This window comes from Chelmon rostratus, chromosome 17, assembly GCF_017976325.1.
Source record: "Chelmon rostratus isolate fCheRos1 chromosome 17, fCheRos1.pri, whole genome shotgun sequence".
Taxonomy (NCBI): domain Eukaryota; kingdom Metazoa; phylum Chordata; class Actinopteri; order Chaetodontiformes; family Chaetodontidae; genus Chelmon; species Chelmon rostratus.
Window position 1 is genome coordinate 12,855,188 of NC_055674.1, and position 13,234 is coordinate 12,868,421.

A 13,234-nucleotide genomic window follows, 5' to 3' on the forward strand; every position below is an offset into this window, starting at 1 on the left:
GAAGCAGAGATGATGCACGGTGGAGTAATCTGTAGTGAGTGATCTTGACGTTATGTAATCTTTGGTTCAGTGACCTCTGCGGGATAAGACGAGATGGATGAAGAGGGAAGCGCAACGGGAGAGCGCTTGCTCCCACCTGCAGCGATCAGAATTAATGAGTTACACCCCTCCGCACGTCTTTGACATAGTTTATATAATGCTTTTTTTCTCGTGGCAAGGGCTGGTGGCGTCTCCACTCCAATCTATACATAACAGTGGTTGGACATATTTTTCCCACGACTTAAGTGCAAATGAATTTCACCCAGTGATGCTCATTGAGCAAAACAAATTAAATCCCCCTCCATTGTGCTGAGGTGTGTCTCAAAACCAATATCTGTACAGATTTCCAATATTGTTGCTGTGGATCCTGCAAGTGATAGTTATGCAGTCTGTGATATATCTGGAGATGCATGCAGGTCGTCTAGTGGGTGATTTTAGGACACCAGTGTAGAGATTTACATTTCCCCTTTAATTTTCCCTGAATGTTAAAGAAGCACAAAACATGACTAAACTACAGTGCAGGCGAGTATGTGGTTTGTTCCATCCATGTGTTTGAGTTTTTGGAGTTAAACTACGTTGACAAGGACATGTGACTGCATCAATATATCTTGTGTAGAGGGATTTTCTATAGGATTTTTCTTTACAGTCTAGAAAATACTCTTCCGCTTGACTTGAAGGAGCAAGCAGACTCAGTTCAAAATGCAAAAAGAGCCTCCTGGAATCTGAACCTGCTGCTCCTCATGAAGGGGAGGCACTGACTCCAGGTTACCTCGCTCTCAGACCTGTCACACTCCATTGGCTGCCGGACTGTCTGACTGACGCCATGAAATTAGGAAAGGCAATTGTCTGTGGGTGTCCTGCGACACACACCACAGTGTTGAGCTGTATACCACCGCCCACACTGCTTCCCCCAAGCCGGCTGTCATCCTCGACATCCTCCTTCGCTGCCTATGTGACCAGCAGTGCTGCGGCATGTGAATTTATCAAACCATTACAGGGAGTTAACATTCACCTTCACATTTTGCTGAATCAGTGTGAAACGGAGCAATCAGTCATACCGTTTCCACTCCTCGCAGGAGCATTTCTGCTGAAACAGCAGTGTGTGATAAGTGTGTGTGTGTGTGTGTTGTCCTTTAGTCCTTGTGAAAAACAGAGTTACTGTTTTAAAGCTCAAGGCTGAAGGAATGTCTGCAAAGTGAGGTGACCTCACATGAGTTGAGGTTCGTCCGACTGTCAGGTTGGGAGGAAGTACTCAGCGGTCATCGGTGCGATGAAAGAAAGGACCACATTTCTGTGAAACTGAGCCCATAGCTGTGTCCTGAGGGGTTGGTGATCATTAGCAGCACTCACGCTCTGCGCCTGAACAAGCTCAGCGGGCATCCCTTCGTGTCTCTGTCGTCGGGTTTGGAAATGGGTCGATTCACGAGGTCATGCTGTCAGCTAAATCAGGAATGGTTTCTACATATTTTACAAAACTCCTTTTTCATGTTCTCAACCGTGCTCAACCATGAGAAATGCTGGAGCCTTCCAGCCTGGCTGTGATTTGATTTTATTGCACTGATATTAAAAATTCTCACTACTGTCACAAGTTTCCACAGAGCTGTCTGTGCAGCTACAGTCTCGACTTTTTTTGCCGTTTAGAGCTGTGTGTGTTAGATCTGATGCACCGCTGTTTCTTTATCACTTCCCTCAATCAGCTGGATGCGAGCGACATGGTAACATTAATGTCCACCACAGCATCAACAGAATGAGACTTTCCTCCTGTATGTTTCTTGCGGCAGAGGTCCTGCATGGGACTCCCACACCCCCGACACAGCTCTGCCCTGGAGAACATGTCAGTTATAGCAGCGTATGAGCTCGTGCACGCTGTGCCAGCCACCAGGCCTCCTGGTTGTATTTTTAATGGAGTTCTGTGATCTCTATGTTTGATATTTAGCAGCTCTTTGTTTACCATGATGCTGGCTGGTTTCATTAAGTCTGTGAGATGAAGAAGGAAATGGAGGTTGCTCTCTCACACTGCCTGAGGGCACGATGCAGTGTTGTTGTATGTGTTTGGGTCTGTTTTTTTTTTTTTGCTTCATCTGTTGGCAGATTTTGAGTCTGTTTGTTGCAGCTAACTCTGTAGAAATACATGCTGTGCTCCTGCAAATCTATATGTAATATGTCAGTCAATGTCCTTACCTAGTATGACCTTACATTATGGTGATTATGGTTACATTAAAATGTATAAGCAGTCCCAGTTTACAGTGTAATTTTGTGTGTATGGTGTACCAGTCGAGTGCATACCCATGCATATGGAGGTATAAGAGAACAAGATGTGAACACTGAATGGAAATAACTTGTTTTAAGCTCACATGTTGAATGTTTTTTTTGTTTTTTTTTTAATTGAATGTATTTGTGGTCCAGGTTTTGGAACATGCTTATTAGCATATGGTTTGATAAATCAGGATGCGTCTTTGCCAGCATGTATGAGTCTGTTTTCGCTTGGCCACTGTTTGTGTGCATGTGCTGTGAGAGGCTGCGTGTTTATTTCTGTGTGCACCCTCTGATGCTAAGCTAATTCATTCACCATATGGACAGATGAGATAAAACAATATGGATGGACTGCGCAAAGATGCAACAACATGTGGTGTTTCATGAGGAATAACTCAGAACTGGAGGCTTTGTGTTGTGCACATCGTGTGTTGAACTCTAGGTACTGACAGTGTGCAATGTGAGTCAAATCACTGCTAAGGAACAGAACACTTCACGTATAAATTATTACACAATGGTTGCCAAATGAACGGGGCCAATAACTGTGACAATAATGTGATGTTTTATTTATCCCCTTTGTGAGAGCACTGAGTTAGATTAAGGACGATCTGCCTACGCACACAGACACGCATGCAGATCTCTGTCTGTCTCCCTCATTCACACACTCGCAGCCCCAAAATGGACATTTTGCGCAGCAGCTTATTCATCTCAACAGGAGTCATTTAAAGAATGCCGAGCGGTCACAGCGGGGATTACTCCGTCTGTGGTTGAATTTTAATTACATGTTCGCATTGTGCCCAGTGTTGTCTTCTGTGTGCGCGCTCTGTCGGGACTCTTATCTTACACTCACACTAACATGCTTGCTGGCTGTGGTACAATGACCACAGCTCCCCACCACCTGCTGTTGTGTTGGAAGAGAGAGCCAGGAAGGCAGAAATAGGCCCAGTTTGATCATAGAAAAGGCTTAGTGCAAGCTGTATTCTGCATTTTATATATACATATGAAGTCTTGATCACTCACTTTTTTGTATTAATTGCAACCAGCATGCTTCTGTAGTTTGTTTTTGTTGTTCTTGTTTTGTGTTTTTTACATTTTTGGCATTTATTGGAAAAATCACTCTCAATTTCCAAGTTTATCACCTGTGACCCACAGTTACCCACAACACCCTTCTCTTTTTAGGTTTCTTCAGAGGGGAATAAGTCCAGCTTTGGGTGAAAATACTGGTACTATGGTCATATTTGTCTATTGGAATATAAAGCTACAGCCAGCAGCTTGTTAGCTTAGTTTAGCAATAAGCTAAGACTGGAAACAGGTGATAACAGCGATCCTGGCTCTGTCCAGAGGTAACAAAACCCACCCCTAAAGCTCACTAATTGACACGTTACATCTCCTTTGTTTAATTCGTACAAAAGCTAATGTGTGAACCCGCCGGCTCACCATTTGATAGAGGATTATGTGCCGGACTATTTCTTGGCTTGCAGCCGTAAAAGCTAATTGTTGTTTTTTAATGGGATTAAATGTAACATTGTTCTTAGTGAGGCTAGCTGGCTCTAACCTGTTTCCAGTCTTTATAGTAAGTGGGATTGATCTTCTCATCTAATTCCCTGCCAAAAGAAAATTAGCGTATTTTCATGAATGTCCAACTATTCCGTTCCTTTTTTTTACCTGAAATACTGTCCCCCACCGCTTTCTCCACTGTTTATTCCATCTTATTCCATGCTACATAATACTGTTGAATTTGTGATGTGAAAACAGATGTTTTTCACAAAGGGACTGAAAGGAAAGTAGCAGAGGGGCTTAAATCGGATATGTTTTTGGTGTTATTATTTGTCTTGGGTCAGCTCGCCCTGCCAGTGTCCCTGTTAAAAGTGGCCTTTTAGCTCTCAGACCCCCGTAGTAACTGGCACTAAGAGTAGCTCCCTGTGTAATGATGCTCTGCCATTAGTCAGTTTCAAGTCCTGTCAGCTCTCGATCCCACCCAATTGCTCTACTGTCTTCAGAGAGAAAGAGAGCTAAGAGATTATTTATGGACACTCTAATGTCAGCAATTAGTCATTGGTGACATCAGACAAGATTTCCAAAGACAACAACAATGAAAACAGCCTCTCATTTATCAGCCGCCGCTCTCAGGTGAGCAGCCGTCAGGTATACAATGGCCGGTAGGAAGAACATCACAGCAGCTGGCATGTTTACACAATATGTCAGAACACTGAATGAGCCGAGGGGAACAGGAAAGATGGTGCTTAATGCTAATACATCAATGTTGGCAGCCATCAGTGTGATCAGAGTGGCACTCAGGGGTCCTCTCGAGTGGCTGCTCTGCCTTGATGCTTTTCATCAAACAGGGAGGCTGATGTATGCTGTTCTCTCATTTCTGTTTTTCCCTAACAGCAATCTGTGGAAATGCAATTACTGATCAGCCGCCTCCTTCTGTTTGCTGTCTGGATGTCGTGAGCTCCTCCACTCTCCATCTCTCACGCCCGAATGACACTCACAGTACATTGTCTGAAATATTCAGCAAATAATACTGCAATGCTGTGGTGCATTACAAGGGGTGGACAAGATAATGTCAATTCATTAGAACAGTTACTTTGCCTTTGAAATAACTAAATGCTAATGTTGGTCATTTGAGGTCAATAGATGTTTTTGTGAAGCTGCTATAAACTGCTGGTTAGTTTCACCTTGTGACTGGTTGTACATTGAGAAAAAAAGCAGTAAAATTAGGCAAACGTTACTCAAAATAAGCAAAATTATGTGCCGACACAACAGGAAAATTTCACTCACCAAGATTTTAAAAACAAGTGGAAATATCCAGCCTTGTCAGTGTTGATCAAACAGCTTTATAATTCTGGGTCTTAAAGCACTATGTTACTCAGAACCAGTAATAAAATCTTTGTAAGAAGTTCTAATATTATATTAAGGACAAAACACTTCAAACAAGCGGAACAGAAAAACCGCCTGGTCAGAAGATCGATCTCGTTGGACAAAAAACAAGCATGTATTGCCTTGATTTAAGATGTTTTATCTTACTTTTTGCAGTGTAGAGCAGTTTTTTTAATTGTTCAAACCTGCATTATGCGTTATGTTTTTGGCCCCTTGTGTGCAGCGCAGTGGACTGTAAACACAAAATTGGCAAATTATTAACCTCCACAGTTGGACAATGGAGTGTCGAGAATGCGTTAGCAAACAGTGGCTTATTTACACATCCAATAGAAACAGAGCAACATTTGTATTCATTCATTCAGTCGTTTTTGTGAACCCCAACAAAAGGCCAATGTTCACCATCATTTTATTTTGGTCCCCACCAACTCCTGAGGGAAATATCTGTCTCTTCAGCTGCTGAATACTCCACTGTTGCTAACTTTGTCTGCTGCTTGGTGCTTTGCAGGTGGCCGACAATCAATTTTTAGAGCGTCTTTTGTTTTTCTCTGAAAATGACACCTGTGGGACTCAACCAAAACAGTGAAGTTGAGGGCCATAAAAACAAGACATCGAGTTAGTGGGCTGATGCTTTGAGTGTCTGTCATGTGCTTTTGTGTGTGACTAGATACAGGTTCCTCTACGGTTATGCCTGCCCTGAGACGGAAAAATGCCAGACTCCAACAGCTGTTCAGTCAGAAACACACCGCTCCAACATTCCTGCTGGGAATACTCTCTGTCAGCCCCGCTGCTTTTCTGTCATGGTCGGCAGATGGAAAAATTTGACATTGTGATATAAGAACTTACACCCTGAGCTTGTTTACTGGCACACACTGGCTCTGCTTTTTTTCCACCACACGATCACATTTCTCTTCTCCCCATTCCTTGCTTTTTGTAGCTGGATGTAGAGTCACAAGTCGGGATCCCAGGCAGTCCTCGTCCTTTTTTTTCCATTAGCTTAACACAGCTATCCTTGGTTGGAGCTCTGTTTGTGTGTGTGTTTGGCAGTTGAGTCCTACATGAACCCTTGGCATTCCAGCAGAGTGGCATAAGTCACCATCAGGGCCGGATCGATTTCCCCGGGCCCGGAAATAGGCCTCCAAGTAGTCGGAAATCTCCGTCCTGGAGCGCTCTCGCTGTGGCGCTTGTCGTTTTCCAAGCGTATGGAAAATAGTTTCCGTGTGACGCCCCAGTCCAGCCTGTCAGGGTGACCAGAAGTGACACTGTCGGTGGGCCAAGTGGGTCAGTCAGTGGGCTGAGGAGTGAAAGATGTGGGTGCTGACTGATGTGTCACAAGGGGCTGTGGGAGAGGGTCACCTAGCTGGCTGCTGGTGCTGCTGTTACTATTGTTGTGCAGCTTAGTCGCGACCTGATATGAAGCCACTATGCTGTCACTATGCTGCAGACAGCTCCTAATGCCGACTGTCCCCAGGTGTCAGGAGGGTGCAGTGAGAGTGATAATCCGGGTATTTTCCCTTCTGCATCTATTTTTACAGCAGCTATAAATTTCTACAGTTGAGTCAGTCATTGCACTTAAAGCAAGAGCGTATTGTTTCCATTCAGCGTAGCTTCATGAGAATTGTACTCCAGATGTTTGCTGCTGCAACAATGTTAAGATGTCAGGATAATCGATTTAATAAAACAATCAATCTAATATGAATGTTTGTCTCCTGTCTGTCTTTCAGTACCAGATTGGCCAGCTGTATATGATCAGTAAGCACAGTCTTGAGCAGAGTGAGCGTGGGGAGGGGGTGGAGGTGGTCCAAAATGAGCCGTATGAGGACCCCGTGCACGGATCAGGCCAGTTCACAGAGAAACGGATTTACCTCAACAAGTGAGTGCCTTCCTCTTGCCATGTAACATATGCTTGGTTTAAATGAATGAGTTATTGTGTGTTTTATATGATATTCCATTGATCCCAAAAGGAGAAACCTGCCCACAGATTCTGCGGAAGACTTAAAATTCTCTTCATATTTCATAATAATCCTCAGCGTTCTGTCACAAGTCACCGCTCATTCGGCTGCTGATAAGGCTTTCAGGAGATGACGTGACAGTGACACAGATTAGTCATTGGTTAATGTGTCTAATGATGCGTCTTATGAAAATAAATAGGCGAGTATATATAGTCACACAAAGGACGTGATGATCATTACATATTAAGATTTCAGATATCATAAGGCTTGGCGAGCTGCTCTAAGCATTGCTGTTGAGTTGCAGGAATGAGCAGGAGAAAAATGTGTTTAGGTGTCTCTTTTCATCTCTCGCCAAGCAAAATCTCCAGCTCGGAGCTGGCCTTGTGCTTTGTTAAACCTGATAAGCATGAAATTGAGCATATGATTTCTTGTTTTGAATATTTTTTGAAGATTGAATTAGCTGCTGCTTGCAGTCTGGAATGTGTTCTCCTCACTCTCATTTGAGAATTTGCTCTGAAAGTGACCCCGTCGTTACGCACCTGCAACATTTTTTCTGTGCAGCAGAGAAAAAAAAAGGTTATGCACATCTGTACATAATATTACAGCCACTCAGACTCTTCATTGAGGACACCGATGAGGTGAATCCAAGTGAAAACCTGGTTCAGCACTGTAATGATTTCCCTTATTAAATCTATAACAATTGCAAAGGCTGGGATAAAACACAATGCGTGATTTGGAAAAGAATTTTAGAGGTCTGAGACATTTGAAACATGAATTTTAAAGAGATGCCTGCAAGTTAATATCAGCATATTTTGTTAATATTCTATAGACTCAATTAGGTTCAATTCTCTATTTGGTAGACAATCCAATACAGTCCAATACAGCAGCTCTGCCATTATGTCTGTCTTTACAAAGCTCATAATACATTATTATTCATCATAATTAGTGGTGATGTTGAACTGGACTGAAAGACGATTATATAAAAAACACGATTAGCATGATCATAATGCAGTCCAGTACAGCAACACCATAATGCCAGTGCTGAGATGTATGATTTAACCTGCTATGTACAACAAAAACAGGCATCATAAAAGTAGGTTTTATGGCAGGACAGTTGTGTTGGTTTGCATTAGACCACACAGGTGTACCTAATAAAGTGGACACTGAGTGTGAACCGAGTGCACTCTGTCTGCAGACTTCACGCTCATACAGCCCTCTTATTATTTACTGGCTTGCCCTCCTGACTAGAATGAGTTTTTTTATCTGAGCTGATTTTTGTGCATTAATCAGTTCATGGCTTACCTCTACAGCAATAATTCAGTTAGCTCATGGCCAGTCATACACTGTAGGCTTATCATCGCCCAGTCAATTGGTTCAATGAATCCACACCAAAGACTTGGCAGGAGCCCACATCCATCAATTCAGCCAACTCTTATAATGTAATTTGAAAGTATTGATTTCCATAGACTGCTCGGAGCACAGGGTCAGCTGCAGTGCTCAGTGTCTCGCTCGAGCGCTTGTCGACATGGACAGCTGGACCGAGGTGGGACGTGTGGGCATTGCAGGACCTAAAAGAATGAAGGGGGTCACAGTTCAGTCCCGCAGGGCAGCTCCGACATCAGGTTCAAACTAACTCAACTCACCGCTTTCTTTCCAGGACTGTCAGACAGAAAACCTGACAGAAAACACCAGAGACTTGGCTATTATACTTACACAAAACAGCTCAAGAGACAAAACAGGAGGTGGATGTTTTCTTGCATCATAGCTCACTGTAGCAACAGGAGATGTTAGAGTAATGCATGTAAACAAAGTGTTAAATCAGAGGAAGAAACTGTTACATAAAATAGGCCTTTAAATCTATCTGACCATTTTAGGTGCATACTAATTATTGCGTTATAGGAGTGTAGGGCAATTTTATAACCTCTCCTCATGATAATGGGGCCATTATCATACAAAATTGCCCTTTGGTGCACCATTTGCTCCACTCATTTAGTTCTTTAATGCTCAAACTGAAGAAAGGTTATGGCCAGTTATCTCAGAGTATTTCTGCAGAATTTCACAGTCCACAAGTCCACATTCAGCAGAATGGAATACTGTCAGAGACAACTCAGCCACTCATTCCCCTAAAGTAAGACAATGGGACACATGGAGCAAGTGAGAGGCAGAGAGGGTGAGGTTCAGTGAGTAAGTGGGCCTTTGGGAAATGTGAAGTGTCACTGGCAAACTCAGGAGAGGAAAGTTTAGTGCCATTATGTGTGTGTGTGTGTGTGGGGGTGGGCAGAGAGAGATGAGGTCAGTGTAAGTGATGGATAATTTGAGCAGTCACTCTCGGACGTCGCACCTGCCTCTCTCCACCCACAAACCACCTGTTACCATCTTATAGCTGCACTGTGTGTGTGTGTGTGTGTGTGTGTGTGTGTGTGTGTGTGTGTGTGTACGTGTGTGTGTGTGTGTGTGTGTGTGGCTTGTATTTAAGGCCGTGTGAGGACATGTGACCAGTCTGCTGTGTGTGGACCATGTCCCAGTGGTCCGTACAGTCTCACAGTGTAATCTCTGCATTCAACTGCAGATGCGAGACACAAAATAAGAAGGCAGGCAGCTGATAATGTGTCAGTTAAAATAATCAGAAATTTGCTGCAGCTGTGTGTCCAGTTATGGTGCTGTTTGTGTGCGTGTTTGATTGGCTGATGTACAGTTTGCAGAGATCTATTCCTTATGGGACTCAATAATGAGACAGAATGCACTCGCTTCTTCCCTCCATTTCCATCAGGACTGACTGTTCCATTGTTAAAAGTATCAAAGTTTCAAAAAGAAAATCTAAAATATATTCGCCTGTGAACTGCTCAAATCTGTGGCTTGGTCATTTTCCCTCCAGCTAACCAAGGTTCGACCCCCCTTGTTCCCTTTCCTCAGGAATCATTCTCACTTTGATTGGATGCCATTAAGGTGCCCGGCTACTTTGCTGCAACGGTCAGCATTCAGACTCCATTTGTGCTGAGTAATAGCTCGTTCTCTGTACTTTCCACCCTCCGTGCCCCCCTCTCTGTATCTGCCACCGTGCCAGCTCCGGTGAAACGCCGCCGCAGTGTGCAGGGTGTAATCAGTGTAATCAACTTTCTTGGGGGCCATCATGGCTGCCCTGCATGGCCTCCATTACGGCTCCGCGCAGCTGGATGCTTGTCATTGTCTTTTCTGGCTGATAGGGCCGAAGGAAAAGAGTGAAGCAGCCCGACTGTACAGCACACCAGCTATTTGTCCTCTAACTGTTCTGCCTTTTTCTGTGTTTCAGCAAGCTGCCCAGCTGGGCCAGAGCAGTGGTCCCTAAGATTTTCTATGTCACAGAGAAGGCTTGGAACTATTACCCGTACACTATCACAGGTAAGGCAGTAATGGTGCTTTTATCTACAATCAGGAAGAAAACACATTCATGAAATAGAACGTGATTGTATGCAACGTTATGTTATCTAACAAAAATTAGCATTTGTTTAAAAAAGCAGACATCCGCCGTCTCTTTTAATAAGGATCTCTCCCTGTATTAGCAAGGCTTCCTGCTGATTTGTACTAGAACAATGTACACACACACACACACACACACACACACACACACACACACACTCACACACAGACTCCCATTTTCTGCAGCCCTCTACAAGCATGAGTCTGTTCATCTGCTGGCAGCCATTATATGGGATCACTGGGAGGGCAAAAGCACATGGAAGCAATATTCTGTGCAACGGAGTCGAGGGTGAGCAGAGGGGAGGGAGGGGCGGAGGGAAGGAGGTCAGGATGGACGGGGGAAGCGATGGGGAGAGGACAGGGAGGTTGAACTGGAAGATAACGAGTGAAGTGTAAGGCTAAACATGAATATGAGTTTAAAACCCCCACGATGTGCTTTTTGATTGTAGTTAGTGTCTGACAATGAAACATGTTTTGTCTTATTTCTCAGTTATCTGTGATGAATGTTTCTCTGCTGGTACTCTTAAAAGGGATGACATGAAACACATCACACAAAAATCGAGTTTGTGTGATGTGCTAGACAAGATGTGACTGAACCTGTTTTCTGCAGCTCTTCATATATTGCTGTGACACACTGAGCACATCTGACACTTTAAGTGGTGTTTTTATCATCCGTTAATGGCAGAATGAAATGTCCTTCAGATTTGAAGGTTTGAAACTTGACACAAACTTGGTGTCAGTATGTGTCGTGTGGAGGAATTCCTGCTTCTTTTAAAGTCACCCTGTCAGTTTTTTAAGTAGAAGCAGAACTGTCTCACAGGTTTTCAGTATCACACACTCCTCTGTTCTGAGCTCCCTTTTTCAGAACTGCTCAGGCTGTTCTCTTTGCCAACATGCAGCTCAGCGTGACTGTTGATATCACACCCAAAATGCACAAATACAACCAAAACACTCAACTCTTGAACCAGAACACAGACAGCATTTGTCTTCCAACAGGAACACTTTGTCACTCACGGAGACTTAAAACAAGTCCCACAACTGGTAGTACTGGTTACTATTGTCTATGTTATACAGAAATGAAAAAGAAATGCTGCAGCCTGCTTCAGATGGTTTTATTTTGTTAAGATACTGCAATTCAGTAAAAAACAAACTTGTATAGATGCACTATACGTACATATAGGAGAGCAACAGATTCAATTTCGCACCTGCTACATTTTGCCACAAGTCATATTTGTGCAGACATCACACCTTATGTCCTCTCTTACGATCCACCTGGGAAAGCATATTTTGCATGCCTGATCCGTCCCTGGCAGTTTTCTGCAGTTATGTCCAGACATCCAGCATTCATTCAAGAGGGACATCTGACCACGTGGCTGGTGGACTTAAACCTTCCACCTCCGTGTTGGGCTGAAATACTCAGTCCATCCCCTTTGACAGTAAATACATGGCGTGAAAATGAAGAGCAAGATCACCTGCGTTGGTGACTATGTTTGGGACTTAGCTGTGCTTGCTCTGTTTTTAAATGTTTAAAGGGAGACTTAGCAGAATGTAGCAAATCGCAGTCTAATTAAGTGTAATTTTGAACGTATTTTGCAGAGCAACAAAGGGACGTGTAGCTTTTCTGTAAGTTGTGCATCATCCGTGTGACTGAAACATGTGACTAAGTATGCCCTCAGTAGGACCATGCTCATGTAAAAATGATCAGTGTCACAGATTGTAAAAAATGGGATTGTGTCGTAACAAAATCGGCTCCTCTCATGCGCTTTCGCCGGGACTGAAGTGCTATTGCTGAGGCGTAATGGTGCTCTTTCCATTTTGAGCTGAATGATATTTTCTCCTCTGTTTTCTCCTCATCTCTCGTTTCATTCCTTTGTTGTCTTCTGCCTGTCTGCCCCCCTGTCACACACCTCCCATGTCTGTCCATTACACTGATGGCCTCTGCTGGGAATGTGGCCAGAGTACACGGTGAGTACTGTCATTGTGTCTGCACCCGTGCACATGCATCCCACATACAGAACAACACTCTGATCCAAAAGCTCACATGTTAAACTTTGCGGCACAGGATGGCACGTGTGTGTGAGGCGCGTTTGCTGATAAAATGGTTACTTGACTAGTGACATACAAACGTGTTTGGCCTTCTAGAAGTTGAGCCTTTCATCTCAGAACTTATAAAACCCTGAGAGGATGTGATGCCACATCCAACACATGGTAATATAACTGAAGGTATTTTTTTTTTTATCTCTGCTTGCATGTTTATCTTGTAAGACAGAATGTCTGTACGCAGACACATTGTCACAGGTAACATATTGTGTGAGTGAAGTGAGAGACTTGTGCGTGGTGTTTGTGGCATTCTGCTCATATTATTGTGACCTTCGTTCATCAGATGGAGCTGTAATCCAAACAGCAACAACACACTGTCTCAGTTATTAGCGTTTCCCATGCAGTGACCTTTAACGACGACCATCCCATCTTTGAAACACGTTTCATTTGAGTCAGTCAAGCAGGAAGTGTTATGCTCGCTCCCAACCTTGCGTTTCGTTTTGTTCCCTCCTTTTGACTTGATGATTATTTTGTGTCATACTTAATTATGCACAGTCAACCAAAAAGTGTAACCTGGTAGTAATCAGCATCAACATTCATTTTCCACTGGGTGT

General features: G+C 43.5%; 1 protein-coding gene across 1 annotated transcript in view; it reads left to right on the forward strand.

The window, feature by feature from the left end:
- Window positions 1-13,234, forward strand: part of pitpnc1a (phosphatidylinositol transfer protein cytoplasmic 1a) — a 33,674-nt gene that overhangs the window by 13,424 nt on the left and 7,016 nt on the right. The window contains exons 2-4 of the mRNA XM_041957653.1: window positions 6,897-7,045; window positions 10,414-10,502; window positions 12,538-12,545. Coding sequence (XP_041813587.1) covers window positions 6,897-7,045; window positions 10,414-10,502; window positions 12,538-12,545 — 246 coding nt within the window. The remainder of the gene's footprint in view (window positions 1-6,896; window positions 7,046-10,413; window positions 10,503-12,537; window positions 12,546-13,234) is intronic.